General features: G+C 41.6%; 1 protein-coding gene across 2 annotated transcripts in view; it reads right to left on the reverse strand.

The window, feature by feature from the left end:
• Nucleotides 1–25,000, reverse strand: part of LOC131690365 (insulin-like receptor) — a 122,616-nt gene that overhangs the window by 6,091 nt on the left and 91,525 nt on the right. The window contains exons 10-11 of one of the 2 annotated variants that reach the window (XM_058976076.1): nt 17,154–17,394; nt 16,886–17,093 (exon numbers count right to left, since the gene is read on the reverse strand). In XM_058976076.1, the coding sequence (XP_058832059.1) occupies nt 16,886–17,093; nt 17,154–17,394 (449 nt within the window). Of the gene's footprint in view, nt 1–16,865; nt 17,094–17,153; nt 17,395–25,000 lie in introns of both variants that reach the window. The other variant, XM_058976077.1, reaches the window with a different exon arrangement.

Below are 25,000 nucleotides of genomic sequence, written 5' to 3' on the forward strand. Positions count from 1 at the left end.
GCACCACGCAACTCCAGTCGTGGGATTGTTGTAGGTTTCAACGCAGCTGTTGAGCTGTTAGTGCGAAGATTGCTGCGTTACGTTCGAAGTTGAGCCATACAATACGCTTATATTTTCGATCGTCGTCGTGAATTTGAACCTGACGGTACATTTTTGGTATATCTGCTGTGAGTACCACTTGATGGCTACAGAATCGCGGAATGATTGAGATTAGGTCGCTTTGCACTGTCGGGCCTACCTCCAGAGCGTCGTTCAACGAGATTCCAGTATTGGTTTCCGCTAAAGCGTCGAAGACTACCCTAGAAATAAAATAACCATCGACTGGATGGTCTTCGACTTCCACCATGTGGCCAAGGGCCAAGTACTCCGCCATAAAAGCCGTGTAGCGGATTCTTTTCTCCTCGTCGATGAATGTTCGCAATAATGTATAAAACCGACGTTGCGCCGTTACTAGAGAGTCGCCAAGTTGACTCTTCATGTTATTGGAGGGTAATCTGACAATATACCGACCGTTGTCGCTTCGAATAACAGTACGCTTGAAGTAATCTTCAACTGCTTGTTCAGTTGCTGTTAGAGCAGATACCTCCCGGATTATCAGCTCCCAGAACTTCGTCAATGTACGATTGAGTTCCTCGTTACACAAGTTGAGCTGATAAGTTTGTGATCGCTTTTGAATATTAGTCGGTACCGTTCCGCTAACAATCCATCCGAAATGTGTATCTATCATCATCTGGTTCTCGTCAGGTGCGTAAAACGATGTATCAGCTAAATCAATACCAGCTGGGATAGCCCAATCTGAATGTTAAGTTCAACAATTGGCAAGCTGGTCGTTATCTTCGGCACCACAAGAATTTCCAAAAGGGCGTCAAAGGAGCTGTCTTTTCGTGTCTGTTGCTTGAGCACAGTTCACCGAGCGTGGTTCTTGGGCAGAACTTTCAGTCATATTCTTACATTCCGATGCTGATTGTTTCGTAACCGGAATTTCAGGTTTCTTCGATGTGGGAATCTTTTCTTCGTGAAGTAGACTGTGGTGTTTTCTGCCAAAGGTCTTACAGGATTGCTCCGATTTACAGTCGACAGTTCGATGACTACGACAATTAAGGTGAAGATATGTAAAAGCCAGGAACGCACGCTTGTTGCTAGGCACCGCCGCGCTTGTTTACATTGACAAAAAATGGAATTCGAAGTGAAAATTCAAACGCACAAATGAGAGTTTCCGGACATTTTCCTTCGATCATCTGCACATTGGCAGAAAATTTGAAGTTTAGTTAGTAAACGATTAAAGTTTCGCGGGTGTTTTTTCAGTGGTGTGTGATTAAAGTGCATTTGAAAAAGTGTTCTCAATATAAGAAGAAAAATAAGAGTGTTTCGAAAAGAAACTCCAAGTGAAGAGGGGTGGTATTTTCGCACAAAATAAGAGCGGCAGATGGATTTCCGTCAAAAACTCGGGTTGATTGCATAGAAAAATGTTTTAGCTTCCTCAAGTAGCAGTTTCGTGGTACACCGTCAAGGTTAGTGCATTGAAAATCGTATTTTTATATTTGCTCGTGCCAGATACATGGTTAGGCAGGGGAGAGGGGTGTGTGCGGCGTGGGAGCTATGTTGTGGCTCGCATGTATAATGTCCTTAAAGCAGAGGCCTGCTTGTTTTACATTGCCCTTAACGCTCTTTCACTCCGAGGGCCTTAAATGCATTGCATTCGTAGATAGAGTGCTCACCATTGCAACTAAAACATGATTCGTTGGACGTTTGTACGACGTTTTCAGCTGTCATGTTCTTTTGCTCCAATTTGCCTCGTTGCCGCGCTTCCTGTGATTGGCTGGGGTTCTGGATAAACTGTCACTTTCGGTAGAATACGGTGATCGAATACAGTCGAGCACGTTCGAGCTTGCACATTTTTGGGTGATGCCAGTTTAACGCGCTTGTTTTTCTAGTTGCCAGTTTTGCGGTTTTTACATCCGCGAGTCTATTACTATGAGTGTTTATAATTGGAACCAGTGATGTAAATTTTTATTTTCGAATGTCAACCTTTAGTTCAATCGACAGCATCTAATGGGGCTTTTCTTTGAAACACCGGGGCAGTGGATTGCGCTGGTTTTGCGCTTTATAGCAGAAGTGGGAATGAAACACGTCTAGTGGCCTGCTCTTCTGCTAGAAAATGCAACACCAGTGCAATCCACTGCCCCGGTGTTTTTCAATGAAAAACTCCCTGTCAAAAAGGGCAAGTTGCTGGCTAACGGGGGGCTATTTGCCAACTCGGATGCGCTAATTGCCCTTCAATTTGCCAGCAAATTGCTGGCAATTAGAAGGCTATTTCAAATGCGACATTTGGGCGATTAGCCGCCGTCATTTTCTTGACGCCCTACTCGCCCTTAAATCGTCACGGAAAGCGCCATTTAATCGCGCTTAATTGACCAATATGAAAATTACAAATAATACTTATTTTCGGATACATTATCTACTCACATAAACTTATCAGTATACTAGGTAATCACCACCAAACTATAGGAAGAATCAATGTTGAAATTGGTACAGTCGTGATTCGCTGGTTGGACACTTGTTAACTGGACCGCTTTTTAGTTGGACCTCCGCTAGTTGGACCACTACTGCCCAACTAAAAACCAATCAATCTGACAATTATTAGAGATGTGAACAGATGCAATGACACTACTAACATCTCCTTTGGAGAGTTTTTGACATCTACCAGTCGGTCCAACTAACGAATCAAATTTGTTAGTTGGACAGAGGTATGGCCCAACTTGCGAATCACGACTGTATTGTACACCAAAACTTGCCACAATCTGATGTTCATTAATGGCGTTTTCGATTGACCCCGAAACTGAGTCAGGTTCTAACCCCAACCGCTGTTAGTTGATACATTTTGACAGCAGTTGGGGTTAGAAACTAACTCAGTTCCGCTTCAAGCAAAAACGACATAAGACTTTAGGTCAGAGATCTTGTTCCACTATACTTACGTACGATTCCACAATTTCCCACATTCGTTGGCTAAGCGAAGTTCACTAGACAAACAAAATACAAGCGAGAACACGCCAATTGTTTAAAAAAATGATTTTAAGCTTAAGCCAAACATGAACCGCCATGTTTGAAAAACGCAAAAAATTAAAGGGTTGTGTACAGGACACGACCACGGTGACATTAAAAATGCAGCTTTTTTCAAGAGCGTGCAAATGAATTTTATCTATCACACATATCGACTCACGTTCTTGTTCACTCGCCTGTTTTCATATGTTACAATTTCCTATATACCCTCCCCATCAAAACATAATTTATTGAAGGTCTTTTAACGGTAATCTATTAATTAATCAAGTATCTCACTAGGTGATTGGCATTATTTGGCTGATCCATTTAGTAAAAATAGGCTGGTCTGTCCAGAAAATATATTCAACAGAAAAGTTCCATATTGAGAGCTGTGATGAGGAAGCCCACGCCCGCCAACGGAAATATACAGATTTTTCATGAAATATGAAATTTCATTTTCCATTTAAATTTTCAATAATGGACTAATAAACTTAAGTAAACAATCTTAAGTTTAAGTATTTCTTGATCGATTAGTGGTGGAAAAAATGAAATTATTTGATAAATTACATTGTTATGCAACGTTCGCACTACCAGTTAAAGCGGGTTTTTATGCTATCTTGGTGACATTTTTCTTGTTGCTAATTATTAAAACGTGTTATAACTCTGTAGTGTAATCATTGTATTATTAAACCAATTCTGCAGCGTTTTATGTGATATAGGTGTTTTATGTGGTAATAGGACTGACATAATTATATCTTCAGTACAGCGGTTTGTTTCATAATTTAAAACAGATTTATTTAAAAATTTAAATTAGTATACCCAACCGTTCTATTTGTTGTATACTTTAAAACGCAATTAGAACTGTGTTTTAAATACATAGGGTAGGATTGATATTCTGACTGGATAAACTGGGAAAACAATTTTAAGTCCAATAACGCTCAAGACATGGCTTGAATTTGAATCGAAAAAGAACACCCGCTTAAACTGCTGCTAAGACGGTAAGTTCTGTTTTAAAATTTTCCGTTGCGTGCAGTACGAAATAAAAGTGTTTGAAATTAGAAAACAAAAAGTTCTGCTGGAAATGTGATTGTTTCCGATGCAATTACACTCAGATTTTTCACGCAGGGGATACAGGCCGTGTAAATGAAAACCGCGTTAATTTAAAAAAACGCGTTAATGAAAACCGCGTAAATTTCAAAATCCGCGTAAAAAAACCTGAGTGTATTCTCCTATATAAAATACTACGCTGCTTAACAGTGCAATAACTACAGAAGCACGTTGTCAGATGCCTTACTCATAAAAAACATATAACCGAAATATGAAACATGAAAACCAATAGGCTCTTTACCCTACGCAGCTACAAAGCGCCGTAAACATGGATTAACAAGTTACAATGCACACGCATGCATAAAAATAAATACATTTTTTTCAAACGCAACACTCTTAAGCAGCACACACCGTATTGAATTAAATCCAAACCACCCCACCCACCCACTTTGCAAATCATTCTGTGATACCGTGCTGGTACCCGAAAAATCCGCACACGGCCACCGCTGCCGAAAATGCATAGCGTCTACCGCTTATTGTAGTGCCCAGACGCTGCAGCCATGATCTTACCCGTTCGACATAAGAACAAAAACTGATTCAAACGGGTTCGCGTCACCTCTATTTATAAACTAACCGTATATGGTTTAGTCACTTAGGTGCGAGTGCGAGTGTGTACGAGATGTTGCTCGTATGGGATAAGAGCAACAACTGATTTAAACGGACATGCGTTGCTTCTATTTATGACTTTTCGTGTGTGATTGAGCGACTAACCTACCCTCTAATGACGGCTGTGTCTGAGAAATCTGCATCACGAATGGTAATTTTCCCGTTTTTCGTGAACTTTTTAATTTTACCAATTTTTAAAAGTCGTCTTTTATTGGGGAGATATTAAATTATTACCAATATTTAAGTTAGGTGTTTCTGAATCGGTTGGTGTATGAATGATTAAAATCCATCTAGTAATATCGGAGTTATAAGCGTGCAAATCTTACATAGTTTCGTTACATGGGAGATAGTTTAGATTTTAGAATGACACCTAGCCCCAGATAGTGGAGTAAGACATTTTTAATGTCAAAACAACCAAGTCCATTTCAGCCGCCAGAAAATTTGTAAGTGTTGAAATTGCCTTTAAATCGCATTCGCAAATTGCATTTGTTCCTAGGGGCAATTAGAACAGGCGAGTAAAACGTCAAACTGTTTAAATCTCCAGACCCCAGTCATCCTTCGCGTAGCAAATTGAGCATCAACGAAAACGATGGTAGTTCCTCCTTGGGCAATTGTGATTCCCACAACTTCCTTGTATCCTTGTCCAATCGTTTAGCAACTAAATTGACAAGGATCATCTCCGCCAAATCGTCAACAGGTAAGTCACGGTTTTTTTTATCTAAAGATTTATTTGAAACGACTCAATGCTTCAGCACAACTGAGCCGTGGGTCTTTCAATTTTTTACAATAAGTAAAAATAAAAAAATAAAATGCTAAGAATGTCGGTCTTCCAGATCTTGTTGACGCAGCTTGCTGCTGCGCGTTGAGATCCTTTTTCTTCTCTCGCGTTATCGTTCTCGTCCATGTCATCATGGAGAAGCTACTCGTTGGTTAGGGAGCGGTTGTCGTGGTCGTTGTAGCTGCATTATTGGTTAATTGGATCGTTGTTTTTTGTTTATCTGAAGGTGTCGGTGTCTGCCCGGGATATGTGATTAGCGTTGTTTGCTTAAAGGTCACTCCATCCTCCGGAGATTTGCATTCGATAGTCATGTAAGAAGGTATTGGTTTATTCAGATCCTCACAATACGAACGCCGTTGGGAATGCCGGTGAAAAAAAATCTCCAGGTGTCATTCGTAATAGATTCTACTTCTCCATATTGCGACATGATTTGTTTAATGTAATCTTTCTTAGTGCGCGGGGCCAAATCATGGATACGCACGTCCACCATGTCGTTTTCCATATGCACAGGGATCTTGATTCTGGTGTTATTAAACTCGACCTCGTGTTGCATGTTGTTCTTTTCAATGAAGTTTTCTGCCTGTGCTAAACTTCTAAACGTGATCAAAACACAGTTTTTAACGTGATGTAGCTGAATGTACGTAACTTCAGCGAGATTAAGCTCCATTTTAACTTTAGCTAATTGCTCCACTTCCGGTGGGTCTAACACGAGTTTTATTAAAGTTGATCGAAATCGTGTTATCCCGTAGCACGGGCACTTTTGTTTACCAACTCATTTCACTGCGCAGCCGGGGGAAACAATACAATATTGTTTGTGCACTGATATGATATGGACTGCTTGTGCGATAGGCACCGATCGGCTTGTAGAAGGAATTGACTGTTTCACTTGTGCGGGACGACTTTTAGCTTCTGTTCAGGGCGAGATGTGAAGACAAACGGGGTTGCTGAGTGCATCGACGTATTTGGAACAAGTATCGATTAACTTCCGTAATTCTTCACCTGATTCACACGTCATCTTTGGCAGGCAGGCTAACTAGCGCATCGATGTGTGTGTGTCAATTATGAATCGCTCATCTTCGTATGCATCTTCTAGCATTTTCCAAGCAGCATCGTAATTGTTGATATTGAGCACATCCTGGTCGATTTTACCTGCTGCGTTGCCGATGAGAAAGTTTTTGAGATGATTCAGTTTAATCGCGGATGGTTCATTAGGATATCTTGGCATAATCGCCTGGAACATGCATTTGAAGGCATACCAGTTCTCGATATTTCCATCAAATGTTGGCAGCGGCACCTGCAAGTGTGGTGCGGATGAGTTCACAGCCATTGGGGGTTGAGGGTGGAATGAAACTGCGTTTACATTGAGCAGCGCTTGATTCGCTTCAGCATTCTTCCTTTCATCCAATTTCATCTCGATCGTGATACACAGCGAGTTGAACAGCTCTTCACAGCGGTAGTGTTCTGTCGTATGCTCATCCCGTTGTTCCCGTGGTTTAATATTGCAGATCTCCAGATAAATTTTCTCCGAATCTTCGTTGCACCGGTTGATGCTTTCCAACTGCAGTTTTAACCAATGCACATTCACATCCTCATCCTTTACTCCTTCCCGAATTCTCAGAAGCTTCTGCAATATCAAATCACGCCGATCGACGACATTTTCCATTCTTTGCGCCATTTTCTTATCGTTTTCTCGCTTTACCATCGCCGCTTTTTGGAGCGCAACCGTGCTCTCAGGTGCAAGATTTGTTCCCGCTCCAATCAAAGCGTCCAGTAGATTTTTAGTGGTTATGTTTCGTAACACTTTGGGTGTTTCGTCGTTTTCACACAGGGAATTAATGTTTATGAATTATTTTCACAGGTAATTCGCTGATTGTTCTTGTCGTTTCAAGATTAATCGTGCACCGAACACTTCCGCATTACGCGTCGCGTCGTTGCCAAGATGTCGTAGTCTTTTCACTTGATGCAAAATCGAATCAACTACGTTTCACTATATTCAGCGAAAAACTTCGCACATCTACCATCTCGTCGGATTACATCCGGCTCGAAGGACCAAAATGTTTTATTCGGTAGCTCTTGAATTGGATAGTTTTCGCGGATCAAATTAAAGATTGCGTGCGTATAGTTAATAGCGTATATTTGAACTGACTACTCTTTCTCTTTTCTACTCTGTATCGCTGCCGAGGGGCGATTCGATGTCAATTAGTTTGCACGATCAGACCCCGTGGCCTCAATGGTGTTTCTTAGCCTAGTTACCGGATGCTGAGTGTATCGAGCGTGTATTAACTGGCAACGGTTTTCGTAGCTACGCATTTGTAATTTGTTTCGCCATTAGAGATGTCGAAGGGCAAAGCGTGTGAACTGGTGTTGGATATCCGATTCTGACAATTTCGTTCTGGTAGTACGCCAAATAAATCGATTTTAGACAGTATACGTCCCTTAAGTTTTTTGCTATGCAGAAGATGAACCGTAACTATTTTGGTGCCTTGCCCACAATGTATGAAGTATGTGGTTTTAACGTTAGTGCCGAGTCCAAGATGACTCCAGGATCCTTGACATGAGAGTGACTTGGAATGCTCGAGTTAAACAAACGGCAATTGAACTGGATCGGATGATGTTTCCGCGTAAACGTGGCGATTAAGCATTTGCTTGGGTAAATCCCGTATTTGTCGAAAAAAAGTCATATCATCGGCGAAGGAGAGATAGGATGTTTTTATTTGATATCGACGTCATTAATATAAATAAGAAATATCACTGGGCCGAGGTAACTTCCTTGCGGGATACCGGATGTTGCGATAGATAGCAAACGAAACCAGTGAAAAAGTTGACCGCAAATATCGAGTTGGCTTGACAACTGCGATATCATGGTTGATTTTGTCGAAGGCCGCGAATGAAAATTGGCGGAGAACAGCAGACAAATTTCCTTAGTGTTGATGCCTAAAACTCCTGTTCCGACTGGGGGACGGTTGTTATCGTGAAGGGTTGAGCCCGCAATAGAAATCGCTGTGTTTCTCTGGAAACTTCTCGATGGTGGCCTTTGGAATGGAATTTAATTCTTTTTATCCTGGTCCCTTTAGGCGATGCTGGAATATGGTCGCTGGCTGACGGCGAAAAGGCGTAAAGGTAAAGACGATTGATTCTTACTGTGAACAACAACGATAATGTCTGAGTGCAGATTTCGCATAGTCCGATGATTTTTCTTACGCAGTTGTTACGAGCTAAGATAGTCTCGGCTCCAGGCATACCAAATATGCTCACGCATGATCTGTAGATGTTGCAAACGGTTCAGACGGTCTCTATGTCCTCAAGCAATGATTCAGTTGGTGCGATAAGTGGCCTCCCTATCAGGAAATGTGCTGGAGTTATTACCTGTGAATCTTCAGGATCGGACGAAATACTGAATGAAGGTCCCGAATTCAGCACAGCTTCCATTTCACCAGGAATTGTCGCCATTTCCTCGAATGTCAGCTAGTATTTCTGACGACATGCTTTAGATGAGTTTTAGTTAATTTTACTGCCGTTTCCTAAAGCTTACCAAACTCTGGAACGTCTGAAGAGAATAAATAATATAACACCATTTATACCTATTAGTGCTTTTCAGGATCTCAGCGATGCGGTTTCTTACGAATGCTTGTAAACGATCGTGATGCTTCTTCATCCATGCTAAAACGATTGTACTATTGGACCAAAGCACTTCTTGAAATGGCATTTGAATGGCTGGAATCACCTTATTTATCAGACGCGTCAATAATACAGCGGCGCACAATTCCTTTCTTGGGATGGTGAGTTCGTGTAGTGGGGCAACCTTAGATTTACTTCTGATGATGCTTAACCTTGCCGAGCTGTCGGCAAACATGCTGCGCAGATAGATGCATGAATGATGAGGTTCAACTGTGACAATGCTTCTTGCATAGTAAACCACGCTTGCTGAAATTGCTTCTCCACGATGTCATCCCATCCTGCGTTTGTCTGCTAAAGTTTCCGTACCAGAAGCTTTGCAATGACGATGAACGGAGCGAACAAACTGAGTGGATCGAAAATTTAGCGATTTCAGAGTCGATTGTTCGTTTTGTTACCCTTTCAATTTGAGTCAATACTGGTCGATGCTGGTTGGCGATTAGAAACATATCATGGATTGGATCCCATAATTGTCCTAAAACCTTGATGGCCTCATTAGCGCCATATTCTTGGAGAGTTAGGTGTTTTTCATGGTCCTCGCGGTATGTGTTCTAAAAATTCGAACACCAATTATGTACAGGAAAGCAACCTCTGACAAGCAATCTCTTTAACTGGTGTTGACATTCGATGGCTTCTTCGACGGTGTCAGCACCAGACAATATGTCATCTATATAACAGTCCTCCTTAAGAATGCGAGCGGTGATCTGAAAATCATGTAATTCTACTTCAGCAAGCTGATTCAGGCATGGAGTAGTTTGATACGGGAAGGATGCGGTTCCATACGTTACCCTATTCAATTCCAAAACTCGAAGTGGATGCGTAGGCTGTTCCCTCTAGAAAATTCGTTGGTAGCAAGTGTCCTTAGGGGCCATGCGTATTTTACTTATATCCGCCAAAAATACAATGGAATGCTTCCGTAAACTCAACATGATGGAAAATAGGACTCGCAGCACAATAGTGCCTTAAGAACTTCGCTTAATGAAATTGCGGATGACATAGACTTCGCACTAGCCTCGAAAACTACGCGCCACTTGGTACTGGAACTGGATGGACGAACAACAGCGTAGTGTGGCATATAATACTTTGTTGGATTGACCGGATCGTCGACTGTCTTTACTTCGTTACAATGTCTAAGTGCTTCATATTCACGCATAAAATCGATGTACGGCAATCGACGTTCAGGGCAACTGCTTTTCCAACATCTAGGATCGCTTGAAGGCTAATGCGAGGCAATCATCTAACTGGCTGAAGGTATCCTTAGGCGGAAGTCTGGCGATAAATCGTCCACTCTGATCGCGTTCAGTTGTTGATAAAAATGAGCTTCGCATCACTGCTCTTCGACTGACAACGTTGTAGCACCAGGAACGTCCTCGATCTTCCAAAACTGAAGCATCATCTCCTCTACTTTGTCTATTAAAGCCAAGTTTGCATGTTGAATGACAGTTTCGGTCACGGTAGGCTCGTGGACTACTCCAGCGACTCCCCATCCTAGGTAGGTCTCCCTTAGCTACGGCATATTATCAGCGATAATTCTAGAGAAAATTTTCAATAAGTAACATTGAGAGCCTCTCTTTGTTTACTTTCTCTTTCGACGTCATTACAACACTTTGCACTAATTTTCCAGTACATATCGAAAGCCAACGGTTTTTACTAGAATATTATGCAAAGAGTAGAGTAGTAAATGTTGAAATGGCCGAGTAATGAACAGAAGAGAAAGACTCCAAAGAGAATCTCTCATTGTTACTTACGTCCTATTGAAAATTGTCTCTAGAATTAAATGCCCAGGCTTTAGCAGGTCGAAAAATAGTTCAGCTCCGAGCAACAAATCGAGTTTTCCTGGCTTATGAAACGCAGGATCGACAAATCGATTTTTCCTGCTCATGAAATGCAGGATCCGCAAGATCAATATTACGGTTACCTTTGGCATTCTATGTTAGCGTAGAACTTTTCATGTCGAGAACGATCCTTCACAAATACCTTGTCACAGACCAACGTTTCGGTGGCATTTATTCCGGCCGTTGAAACGTTGGCTCGTTGCTTCGGAACACTAAGGATGTTCGCCATCTCTTCGGTCACGAACTTGACTTGTGGTCCACAGTCCAGCAGCACACGACATTTATGTGGTTAATTGTGTCCGTCGATAGTGTGCACTACTGCTGTCAGCAAAAGCATAGTTTTCGTCGACTGCCCATAATTGCAGGAGCACGTAGTCGATACTTGTGGATCATTTCTTAAAACTGGAACAGGATTTGAGGAAGCAGTAGTGTTCCGACTGGGGTGGAGGGCTGAGTCACTACAAAAAAAAAAATTCTGGGTTTTTTCGCGGACCTCAGCTGTGTTTCTTTTTCCTTGCGGGTGGATTGTAAATGCTTGAGAGCAATCGCAATGTCCACTGGAGGACCGCTCCGGCAATGTCCGAGCTGATGACGCTGACTGGTGACGACCAAATGAAATGACTTGCTTCAGGAACACTAATTTTATTCTCTTGTTAGGTTCTTGCTCCTTCGTGGTTCAAATTAAACTGACGATGTTGCTGCTTTGCAGCGCTAATTTATATGCTGACTGGAAGGACGTGACTTATTATTGAGAAATGGACAGCATGCTACACTGATACGTAAACAGTGCATTGTGACACCGATCAATTATCGTTGCGAAAAGGGAAAGAAGTATATGCTGTGACGGATGGAACAAGTAGGAATATCTGAATTCGCCGATTAAGGATTATCTGTTGGCTTATGTCCCTTTTCATCCTCATGGCGGAGTGTATGGTGACGCTTTCGACATGTGATCTTGGATGGACAGTTACTGGAATGGTGTCCTTTTCTAAGGCAATTGAAGCATAATCGGCTCTAACCTACTCGAACTTCTGAGATGCGCAAATATTTTTCAAGATGGCACACTGAAAGTTAAGATGTGTACCACCGCAGAGTTCACACGATTTCCCTTGGCTTGGCTTGGCTTGATTCTGTTAGCTGTCTCATCAAGAAAACGACAAACCTCTTCGTTTTCCACAATGACCAAAGGAACAGTCTTCTTATCCAACTTTTGATCCGGTACATGCACAAATGCATACGAACCAAATACCGATACATGACCACACTTAGGCTTGGTTCCGTAAGGAATACGTAGGGATTCATAGTTACGCTGCCTAAGCTCGACCCTCATCAGCAGCAGACAAAAGTTAAGCCCGTAAGATATTGAGCCTGTTCTAATAACTCTGCCACTTCTAGTTTTCCAATCTGTATACTTCACATCCTTGCTCTCACTTGAGTACTATGGCTCTAATTTTGATAACTTTCCCTTGTAAAAGGAAGGAATACGTTCAATGGAAGCAGACGGAAGACGATTTAATAATTAATTCGCAGCCATCATTGTCTCTCCCCAGTATTTCTTATCCATGTTGCTCTCGTGTAGCAAGCACAGCATCATTTCCAGGAGAGAGCGCTTCTTCCGTTTAGCGATCCCGTTCTGTTGTGGACTGTAGAGGGCCGCTGGCTGCAAAGATTGTCCTTCTACCTCGATTGATTTTCTACCTCGTCAGTATAAAAAGTTAATTTTTTTAGCTCGATCATGGTAAGCATAATTTAAATTGTTATCAGATTGTGGGGAATATTCATATGAACAATTCCTCTAAAGACACCCTGTGAATATGTTCGATGGTTTGGCCTCTAGTGAATTAAGTTCACGTTTTTGGCGTTTCCGACCACTTTGCACCGCCATCGCAGCGAAGTACTTTCGGTGCCCGTCCAAATTTGTTCTGCACATGGTGCACATACTCACGTATCCCCTTGAATGCTTCGTACTTGTGTTTCAGTAGATATATGATGGTCATGTCATCAATCATGGTCACAACGAAACGGTTACCACGTGGTGTGTTTACTTCTAGCGGTTCAGCTAGGTCCGTATGGATCAAGTCCAGTAAAGCACAGTACACACCTAACTCCACAATCACGTAACTTCAAATCATCACCGAAATCTTCCACTACAAGTCGCTTTATAGCGTCCAGATGTCAGTATGCGACACTTTCGACAACAACGATTGATATTGTGACTGTTTGAGATTATATAATCCAGCTTTCTTTCTCCAACAAAAAATGTTCGACCATTCTTGATTATCAGATCTCGAAAATACATCAAAACCTTCATCAAATATTTTACCGACACACAGCAAATTACTCGCCAGGGCTGGTACATATAACACTTTTTTCAACGTGACACCATTATCGTTCATTGCAATAAGTTTACCGATTCCTCACATCTTTCCATCCGCCATACAAACTGTACCACTACGCGACTTTTCGAAGCCGATGATGTGTTTTTTATTATATACTATTATATATTATACTGGAATAAGAGCTTCTTTTGTGCTGTTTTCATGGTAAAGAGATGATCTTTCAGTGTCCATTGTATTATTCAGGTTCCGTTGCCTTTACCGGTTTAATCATCGTGTTTGGTGTAATTATTTTGGAGGAATTCCACGAAGATCCGTCCGAAAATCTTTAAAATCGTGACCGACCATCTTAGATTCCAATGAAACTTTACACGTTTCACCGTCATGCAAGACTAAATATTTTCCACAGATAATAAGATTATTTTGACTCAAGAGCAACTTTTCAAAAGGGCGTAAACGTTTCTACGTGCATGAATTTGATTTTTTTTTGTTAGATTACGCTTTCATGTAACTTTCAAATGGTTTACAATAGCGCCTTGATGTCAAAGAGAAAGTTGCACGAAAGTTTACGGGCCTTTTGAAAAACCTATTATTGTTGATGGAGAAACGCGACTAACTTATGAAAAGGTCGTTATAAAACAAAATAATTGTGTTGTTAAAACAAAAGTTAAAATATCTCGAGAACTACCACATTTTAGAATTTTTTTGTTAAAAGCATTTCGATTTAAAATGGCGTTTAGAATCATATTCAAAAAGAAAATTGTATTTTTGACTGCAAATAGTAAGAATTATAAAAAAATGTCAAAAGTTGTTATTAGGAAAACTTTTTATTGAAAGCTTCTCCATGATCCAAATACACTAAAAAGGTTGCTTTTACGTCTTTAAAACGATAAACATTAAATTTTTGACATTTTTTGATGGGGTAACGCGAATAACTTTTAAAAAGAGCATAATTACACGAAATAATTGTTTTTGAAGTAGCAAAATTTCAAATATCTCGAAAACTATCGCATTTTGGAAGATTTTTGTTAAATGCATTTTGATTTTAAATGGTGCTTAGAATTATATTCTGTAATAAAATTACAATTTTGTATGTCAATTAGTATGAAATTTAAAAACATGTACGAAGTTATTGTTAGAAAAACTTTTTTACCGATTTTTTCTCCATCATGCAATCACAATCAAAATGTTTCTTTTCTCTTTAAGTTTTGTGGTAACAAAATATAAAAAATTTACAAAGATGGGTTTTTTCGCAATTTAAATTTTTATCATAAATTTTTGTTTTTTTTTTTTTTTGAAAAATGACAACATTTTTTTCAGTGTATATTTTTTTCGGACAGAAGTATTCATTCCCTGTAACTTGTTCTTAGATAGTTTACGCCCTTTTGAAAAATTACTCTTGCATCAAAATATTCCAATTGCCAGAGAATATCATGGAGATTCATACAGCGAACACACCTGCAAAGTTTCGTTCGAATCGACGATGGTCATATTTTGCGGTCGGTTGGTTTCTCATGGAATCCCTATTTGGCTTTTTCCGTGCGGTTCGCGATCGCTTACTTAACTCAACACACTGAATAAACATATCGTTTTTCATCGTCAGCTATTTCGTTGGAGTTAGTGCAGTGCTCGAAATTTGCGTTTTTCTCCCTTTTTAGTCTTGTTCGATATGTGCATGTCTTGCGGTGCTTTCAGTTGTATTCATCCCGAAGCTGGAGTATCAATGCATCTTTCCCATTGTCGCCCTTGATAGTATTTGTGGATTTCTTAACGATATTTGCGAACAAAATCAAAGCATTTCTGGTATTGTCGTGTCGTTCTTTTCTTGCATCACTATGATTCACATTATTTCTTTCTCGGCCGGGTATACAGTATAGCCTTTACTGGGTACGGAAAAATGACCCTGACAATGTGGGCAGTGAGTTCGATCTGGACCTTGTGCAGATTTGGACCACTACTATCACATGATCATCAATTTTGTCATCTTTAAAGCACAATATAATTATGATATTTAATAACTTAATGAACAGCTACATCGACGACCGACAAAGTGACATCAGTCAACTGAAGTTGATATTTCAATTACCATTTTCCATTTCTATCTTCTTCCATTCATACATATATTGAGTAACAAAGCTCGTTCCAACTACGCCAGGTTTTGTGTTTTTTCTCCGCTTGTACATGAAAGAGACAATAATATAGTATGAATATAAGAAATAAATTATGACCACCCAGTATTAGTTCTACGAACTTTAATAAGAAACATTGTGATATTATTACTAATGCGAATATTGCAGAACATTTCAATCGTACGTATCTAGTTCAGCAAATCGTAGCAGCTAACGGTTTATAAAATGCATAAACAAACTAATCTTACCATTACGCGTCACTCGTCGTCTTGCGTTAAAATAACGGATTGTGGTCTCTTATATCGTGAAACGTGTCGATGGATCACAGTCAATGTCGGAGTCATCGACGAACATATCTGCGACAAATGAGAACCAGAAATATTCGAACCGATGGAGTTTCTACCTGTTCCAGGGTATGTACTTCTGAAACTACTTCTTTTGCGTGTACGCATTTTACCACCAGTAAACTACGTCGTTGCTGGGATGACGAATTCTCAGGTGCGCTCATACTATTTATATCATTTTTTTTTGTAGAAGAAACCTAGATACCTGTACCATCACAAAACAAATACTTCCAAATGGTCGGAAATCCAACGATGCTTGGCAGGCGTACGTACTCTGTCCACTGTGTTCGTCCCGTTTCTGTTTTTGTCATTATCGTGAACATTATTAAATTTGCAAGGTGATTGGTTAGAACAAGGGGAGGGAGGAAAAAAAGTGTCAAATACTACAGCACAAAAAAACAAAACGCATCAATGTATCTATAGATAGTGGGTAGGCGTATTGTATAGCAACACTAACGAAGAGAACATACCAATTATGAATGCAATGACCATCTCTACGACATAAAGCACAGAATGTTAAAATAAAAAATATATATCTTCTATTTCGAGCATTCCCAATTGTGGAACCAGCATCGGTTTCCACGTGCAAGCTTGCCCGATTGGGAGGGTGTAACTTTCCCAGACTCAACCTGCACAGCGGAAACGGGCTTCCAATTATTTTTATTTTCATCTTTTTTGTTGTTGTTTTATTTTGCTAATCGAGCAGGAATCTTTTGTAACCAAATTGTGTAAGCCAAATCAGTTTAACAAACATTGCCGAAAATTTTGGAGGATGGCGGGGGGGGGGGGTCGTGACGGGTGGATTGAATGGGATGAGATTAGTAATTCGTGTACACATTGCGAGTGATATGGTGAGAGAGATGAGCGATTAGAACACGTCGTTACTTGATGGGATGCGAGAGCGAGCAAATTTTGAGTCATAGCTAACGAATTTTGAATTTTGAATACATTTTTGGACTACTTTTTGTTCTTCCGTATTTCGAAAAATAGAAAAATATATATTTTTTGACATTTACCTAGGGTGTGCTGTTCTCACCTTAGTGGCGAGTGCGGCGAGCGGATTGTGGCCGTTGGGCCGTTATTCGGCACCAGGTGACTGTTGGTCATTTCCATCGAGTACTCGTCATCGGTGCCAACGTCACCGATGCGCATTTCCTCGTCCTTGTCCATCATGTCATCTTCGTCCTCGTCGTCGCCGTCGCCGCCACCCGGGTGCAACGGTGTGGTAACATCATCCAAGATTACTAAAAAAATAGAACAGTTGTGGTTAATTCTGCATGTCTGCACTGTAAATCTACACATACTTTGATGCTGTGTCCGTGCCATATCCTGAGCCTCCGGTGAGTTGAAAAAGGACACCTCGTGGAACCGCTCGTTGGCGTCCGGCAGTAGCATATTGATGATGTCGACGAAGGTAGGCCGCGCCGTCGGACGATGCTGCCAGCATCGTCGCATCAGATCGTACAGTTTGTCCGGACATTTTTCCGGTCGCTCCATAACGCCCCCTTCGATTACGTACCGCAGCACCTGGTCGTTGGTGAGACCCTGGATGGAAGAAAAAAAAGTGAAAAAGAATAACCATTAAATACGATGCCATTGATTTCGAAACGTACTACAATCATAAAATAATATTTTAGGGAGTTTTGTAAAAAAAGGTTTGAGAAGTAGATTGCAGCTTGTTAGAATGACCGTACAATCTGTTAGCATGCTCGTTTTGTTTCAATTTTTTTTTCTCGCTTGCGCATTTTTTCGAGACTGGCTACTCTTAGAATAACATTCGCGGAGGGCAGGTTGCCCATCAATTGCGTCTTGTCGGTTGGATCGCATCGAAAGCATCTCACGCAATACCGCGTGATTTGCATGATAGTGGATCGAGCCTTAATGAGCCAGTATCGTTGCCGCATGGCGTTCAGCAGCCGACTTCGACCGATGTGAAGTAGCTCGACGTGCAATTCACGGATCATCATACACACCAGAGGATTCTTGTCCAGCAGTAGGATAGTCCACCACATGGAAGATTTGGATTAGCGCAGCTCACGGACAGTCAAATTTCAACGTGTTTCACGTTCGATAGACAAACCACAAGGCGTAGGTTGGGCAGAGGTTGTTTCTGCTCTCGGTAACTGGCCACGGGAAACGATATCGGCGGGATTGTTTTCAGTGTTGACGTATTGCCATCTACAGCCATCGTTTTCTTTTTGGATTAAAACCAGACTTCCCATGAACATCGACAAGATTGTACCTGTGTACAAAATTTCGCGCACGCGTTCAACCTCAAACATGCTTCGTCTCGATGTACAGGTTCGCCTCGAACATCGAACCCAAGCGAACAATGTGCAAACTCTAGTTCAAACATCCATGTACGTACACCGGGTGCGTACACGAGAACGATTCGCACAAGGCAAGAGTCAACGCTAGTGATGATGAGAGTGAGAAAGAGAAAACTAGTGCCTCGAACCAACGTGTACGCACACCGTGTACGTACATGGGGTTCGGTTATGCAGGCGAACATGTGCACATGTTTAGGTACGAAATAGCGCGTTTGAAGTGTGATTTAATATGAGCTCAGAACCAGAGCGAACCTTGTGTGCGATGTGCATATGGGAAGACTGATTAAAACAATGGGATTTCGGATGAACTACTAAAGTTCATTTAGTGGTCTTTGATCCAGGTGTTGTACTGTCGCATCCCAGGACGACTTCTCAAAACTTCATGCTCAGCTCTACTTTCTTTATTAAATAAGACAGCAGGAGGGCTCTAGAAAAATCATTTCGTGGGATTCACAAATTGTGCAAGGGGACCAACGTCCGCAAATATACTCCGCACGTATACACAGGCTTCTTACGCAATGTCCGAGGTATCAGAGAGAACTTATGCAACTCATAAAACATCATGTTTTAGTTTGTCACATATCTATGGACTGGAATTTGGTTGAGGTGTGACAATGAAGCTATCGAGTTCTTGCCACTGTTACGGAAAATCTTTGTCGACCCTAGTGATGTCTTTTTTTACTCGATTAACGCAAATAATCGATTAATTTCTAAAATAATCGAAAAATCAATAATCGATTACAAGCTTTCGGTATAATCGAGCAAATCGAGTAGCTGATATCAATTAATCGAGAGCATAATTAATGAAGGGTGGCATTGAAAACGAAAGTCGCAGAGCAAAAAAATATGACCAGACTTCTCCAAATTTTTCAAAATGTGTCGAGCGACCTTTTTTTTTTTGGTTGACAAACTAGGATTTACTAAGTAATCGATTATTGATTTTAATCGATTATTTTTGTCGATTAATCGAATGAATTAATCAATCTCTCAAATATTATTCGATTAACGGATAATCGATTATTTGCAAAAATCAGACACACTATCGACCCGGTCATCTCTTACTTGATACTCCAGACGCTGCAGTTTCTCGAGGACAATGACTGTATAGACCAAGAGTGTCGTAGAACATGACTACTTCGGCTTAGATCAATCGCTTGGCTACAACGTCTCTCCTCCGTCATCTGTCTCTGAATCCCAGAGCACACCCAGGACCTTGATGACCTTTTTCACTCTGCATTCTTGGAACAGCACATAGTTGAACTGGAGAGAACCTTTTCTGGCCGGCGGGTCATCTGATTCGATCACTTCGTGGCTATGACCGAGAGTCTCGTATTCTCGGATGAACTCGATGTACTGCGTTTGGCTCTTGAGGTTACGTTACAATCTCTTCTCTTGTATCAGAAATCGCTTCAGTGCTAAAGCTCGACAATCATCCAACTTGGTAAAGGTTTCTTTGAATGGTTGTTGTACCACAAACCTCCCTGTCGGATTTCGCTTGTATGTGGACAGAAAGCGGGATTCGTAGGCTATTTCTTCTCAGGAGAACTGGGCGATGTCCAGCAATTGCTCGACTTGCAAGAACCACTACATCACGGTTTTGACCACTTCGATGGAGATCAGATTGGAGTGCTGCACTGGAGCGTCGGCGATGTACGACTCCCTAAGAACCACGATTCTCCCTAGGTGAGTTTCTCACAGCTGTGGCAGCTTGTCGGACAAGCTAGACATCTTAGCTTCATGATGTCGAAGAACCATTTTCCACCGATCAGCATATCAACCTCGTCGGGAGTGTGGAACGCTGGATCGGCTAGGACTATTCCTTCCGGAAGGTGCCATCCGCTGACGTCGATCATGATGGTTGAGAGTTTTTCAGTCACTTTGGCTGTGATCGGACGCTCGATGTTGCGGAAGAAAGTAGACACTCTGGATCGGAATTTGACCATCACCTTGTCACGAGCGGGGCTTCGTAACTGATTGATTCCGGTAATGGGAACGTTGGCTCGCCATTTCATGGCACCCAAACAGTTGGGCAATGTCTCCGTAATAAAGTTTACTTGGGAGTCGCTTTCGAGGAGGTCGCGACAGGGATGAGGTTGGCTGTGTTTGTCAATGGCAATGGCGGTGAACAGCAGTAAGTTTTTGCGCTGGTGGCAAAATAGGCTGTAGATACTCTGTGGTCTATCGTAGTAGGTGCCTTCGGTTTTTAGACGGATAGTGGTTGCGACTTGGGCGCTTTGGACCTGATGCCACATCTTCATGCAACAAAGTGTGGTGAAGAGCCTCACACTAGCGACACGACTTGAAGGTAGAACAATTTTTGGGGAGGAGTCCTTTGTGTAGGCAGTTGTAACAAAGCCCAGCGATTCACATCTTCTCTTTTCTTCTGGGATGTGGAGAAAGAGATGAAGGTCGAGCACTGGAAGTTGCGATGGGAACCCGAGCCGGTCTTCATTGGGTGTATACCTGTTGGCTTTGGAGTACTTGCTGCTGAAACTTGTATCTGATATACGGCTTCACAGTTCTCTAGAATTTGGGCTCTGAATGTCAGAAACTTGACCATTTGCTCGTAACTTGGAAGCTCTTCCTTTTATGTGTACTCCCAAGCCTTTCGTGTCGACTTGTAGAGGGTTTTCACAACCAAGAACACGGCCATGTACTCCGGCCCGCCGGTCATGTCTTGCTTAAGGTAGCGTAGACTCTCTACATGGCGGGCAACCTCGTTCACCACAATTCACGCACATTTTCGAATGGCTTGATGAAAATGACACAAGCTTGTTGGTAACAACCTTTGCTAAGCACCTTGGCGTCTAGTATTTTGGCTGCTTAAACGACGAGGACCTTGTCGAGATGATACAGTTTCATGGCTTCAGTATAATTCGAGCTTGCCATCAGATCCAAAAAGATGCCCTTGAATTCCGGCCAGTTGAGATGCTGCCGCCGAACGTAGGAATTGGCTGCTGTTGGATGATGAGTGGTGGCTTTGAACCCACTGCTGAGGCTGCTCGGTCGTTTGTTATCAGTAGCAGCTCTTCTACATTCATTGAGACCAGGTCAAAAAGGTCCCCCAAATCATGGTAAATTTCTGTGAGTTTTGTCTTCGGAATCGCTGCAGTAGGTTAGGTTTCAAATCCGCTTTAAAATGGAAACATTCTATGTGAAAGACGTCTTCTGATGGTGGTCCCTGATTTGCATCGCTGTTGTGCAGTACCGGACCAGTGGCTGTTGTGCGATGCCACTCTGTGTGGGATCGTTGAAATGGTCTGGTTGTGGATTAACTGCATACTTGCACAATTCCTCCCGCACAAGCAGACTCTTAACTTTAAAACTTCAGCTTTTCTAATTCTCATTACTGAGCCGCTCAATTCAGAAACATGTCCATCTTTGTGGTTAACCAATTAAGGCGGAAAAAAAAGCTTCAGCTGGCCCAGTATTTCTTTGTGACTGCAGCTGGAGCCGTTAAGTGTCCCGACAGACCAAAAACCTAATGCAATGGCGTAGATCGGAGGAATACTAAAACTCGTGTGTTCAGCAACGTGACAGTGAAACTGGTTGACTTTTGGTGGCTACGATTATTCAGTCGTCGATATCCCCTACAGTTTTACCAGAAGTTTTGTAGGAGGGCTACTTGTATATTGTTTGAGGTGTACGGATTTGTTCTCTATTTTCAGGCTTTCAAATGCTTTATATGTTATACTGATTATTGTTGGAGGTTTGCGTTATTATTTTTAATGCATTCATGCGGACCTCGATTCGTAGCTGATTCGTCTCAATTTCTATCCACTTTTCATGATTTGATTGGCTAAATTTTCTCTGCACTTCAATTACGAATTTTATCCAGTACTTACTCTGACATAGATACATTAAGTCCTTTCTTAATAATGCGAGGAGGTTCCTTACTCCCGTGATTTTGTGAGGATTATCCTTAGCTACAACGCAGTAACTTTTTCTGGTCTCTAACTTGAATAAAAAAATCATGGAGTACCGAAGTACAGCGTCTGTGAAGACGGAAAATGGGCCATTTCTTGGAATCAGATTCGGATTCTCTGGTCACCTATTTTTCCACTTCAGCACACGGAACCCTTTTGATCTGCATCTTCTTCGTGATTTTCTTCCTCTACTACAGTTGACGCAGAATGAGCAACTTCCACAAATCCGGCAAATTTTACTTTTCGGTAATGTTGTAAGAATGATTTTTTGTTAGTTGGACAGAGCTATTCTTTCCCTTCAGCTCCAACTTATATCCCAACCGGTCAATGTATTTGTATTTGTCTTTTATACACCAACAGGCATTTCAAAACCCCAATGGTTTCTTCATTCTAAACTTATGACTGAAAGTCAGATTGTTACGAAATGTTCGTTAAAATAATAACAATAAGTAAAACTATACAACAGATAATAAAGGAATCAACCGAAGCCATATAAAACTCGAAAACTGGAGCGACCCGGTTGAAAATCCTTTGTAGGCCAGGTAATCGGAGCTAGGGTTGTTACGCGTTATTCGAGGTACAATATTTATGTTAATCTGTTCCAAGATAGTTGGGCAATGAAGTTTTCTGCCTGGTCCGTAGATGACCTCACAAAGCATCAGCAACGAACAAATTCCTTGCTGTTGTAGGCCAATTCGTCGCGAAGAATAAGAATGCAACACTTTACTGATTACAATAAATGTTTTTCATTTTCACGCGTGTTGTTTCTGTCGTTAAATGGATTGGATTGATTTTTTGTATATACGTGTTAGTGTATCCACAGGGTGTGCCAATGTAATGATGACGTTGTAGGTAGATGGCCTTTCGGGGCGTCACCAAAGTATCTCCTCCAGTTACACTATGAATGTGATCCGGTGACCAGATTGCCGTTTCTTCGGGATTGAAGGCGATGAATGCTGGTTTTATACAATCAATTATTGAGTTCATCAGTAAATCGAAAAACTTCTCGCTGCGATGAAGTACTTTAAACAGACCTTCGTACGGCTTCTGTATTGGTTTCGTAATCCTGTCAATTTGTACAACTACATATTCACAATCTTTCAGTTCACGTTGAATGAAAACTTTAGCATTTGCGTAATGCATAGGATTCTTCGGATTAAGTTCGTCGAATACACGATGTAATTCTTTCGTATAATCACAGCGGTCCAACTCCGTTTTCGGAGCATCGAAAAACTCTCCCGGTATACGAAATTGCTGGCCACAGACGAGCAACAATTGATATCCTCCTTCAGATTAGTTCGAATACGCAGCAAAATCATTGGAAGTCGATCCAAGTTTTAAACTAGCACGCATCAAGACAGCTTTTAGTGTCCGGTGGAAGCGTTCTACCAGACCAGCAGGTAATTCAACTCACGAAACAGCTCAAATTTGAACTGTAGTCCTTGATCTGTCGCAATCTTCTCGGGAACTCCAAACGGTGCGATCCTCGCTACATTAAAAGCATGAGCTGCGATTTCGGCTGTCATATCCGGAATTGGTATAACTTCAGACCAGCGTGCGTAACAGTGAACCAGTGTTAGAAAATAGCGGAATCCGTTGGATGACGGTAGAGGGCTTACGAGATCCATATGAACATGTTGGAGCCTGCTCTTAGGCAGATCAAATCTGCATAACGGTTGTTGTATTTTCGACTTTTGGCAATTTACACAACACTTGACGAACGCTGCAATGTCTTTGTTCATTGATGCCCAAAAGAAGCGATCCGCCACTAAGCGACGTGTTGCACGAACACCTGAATGAGATAGACCGTGCATAGTTTCCAGAACACGTTGACGATGCTGCAGTGGTATATATGGACGGACCTTTTTTCTTCCATAGATGTGTCACATGTTTCTCCGAACGGTACCCTTCTTTGTACCGTTCAGAGAAAGATATAGCTGTTCGAACTTCAACGAAGGTGACAGTAGGAGGCTTTGTAACGCACTGTCACCTATTTGATCAGCAGCGATTTCGTCGTAGCAGATTGCCGAAGGGGTCGAAATCGTATCGACTCGAGAAAGCGCATCCGCCATCACATTATATTTTCCGCTTGATATAACGGATGCCCTGAATGAACTGCGAAATGTACTGTAAATGGCGATCCTCATGAGGCAGGCGCGATTGAAAATTCAACGTCAACGCGTGCGTTAACGGATTGTGGTTCTGTGAAAATTGTGAAAGTCGTCCAGCATATGACGAACGCTGAACGAAAGAATACACTCAGGTTTTTTTACGCGGGGGATACAGGCCGCGTAAATGAAATCCGCGTAAATAAAAACCTCGTTAATTTCGAAATCCGCGTAAATTTCAAAATCCGCGTATATGAACTCCTCTTAAATTTAAGAATCCGCGTTAAATGGAACCTCGTTAATGGACACTGCGTAAATTCAAAAATCCGCGTAAATGAAAACCGCGGAAATTTCAAAAACCGCGTAAACGAAAACCGCGCAAAAAATACCGCGTAAAAAAACTTGAATGTATTTCTGCTGTGCCGATGAAAATTTCTCTGGATAGAATCCTAGGAGTTTTTCAGTCCTCATTAACGATCTTTTGTGGCACCGCAATAATGGAGGCGTCGATCACGAACCCTAGAGACTTATTAGGATCAGCGTGATACAACAACGCCGCTTCTGAAAGCGACTTCTTACATTGATCAGCTGTTTGCTTTCCGTTTTCCGTCCATTGTAGCTTTCTGTTGTCATTCGTTTTATCTCCCGCAACCATTGCTCGTAACTATGCCTGCTGATAGTAGGCAGCTCGTACTGGCGCACTGCTTGCACGCGATCTAAAAGAGGTTGAGTTCCATCTTTGTTGATAAGATATCCCAAAAAATCGACCGAACTGAGCGAGTTTATT

This window comes from Topomyia yanbarensis, chromosome 3, assembly GCF_030247195.1.
Source record: "Topomyia yanbarensis strain Yona2022 chromosome 3, ASM3024719v1, whole genome shotgun sequence".
Lineage (NCBI taxonomy): Eukaryota > Metazoa > Arthropoda > Insecta > Diptera > Culicidae > Topomyia > Topomyia yanbarensis.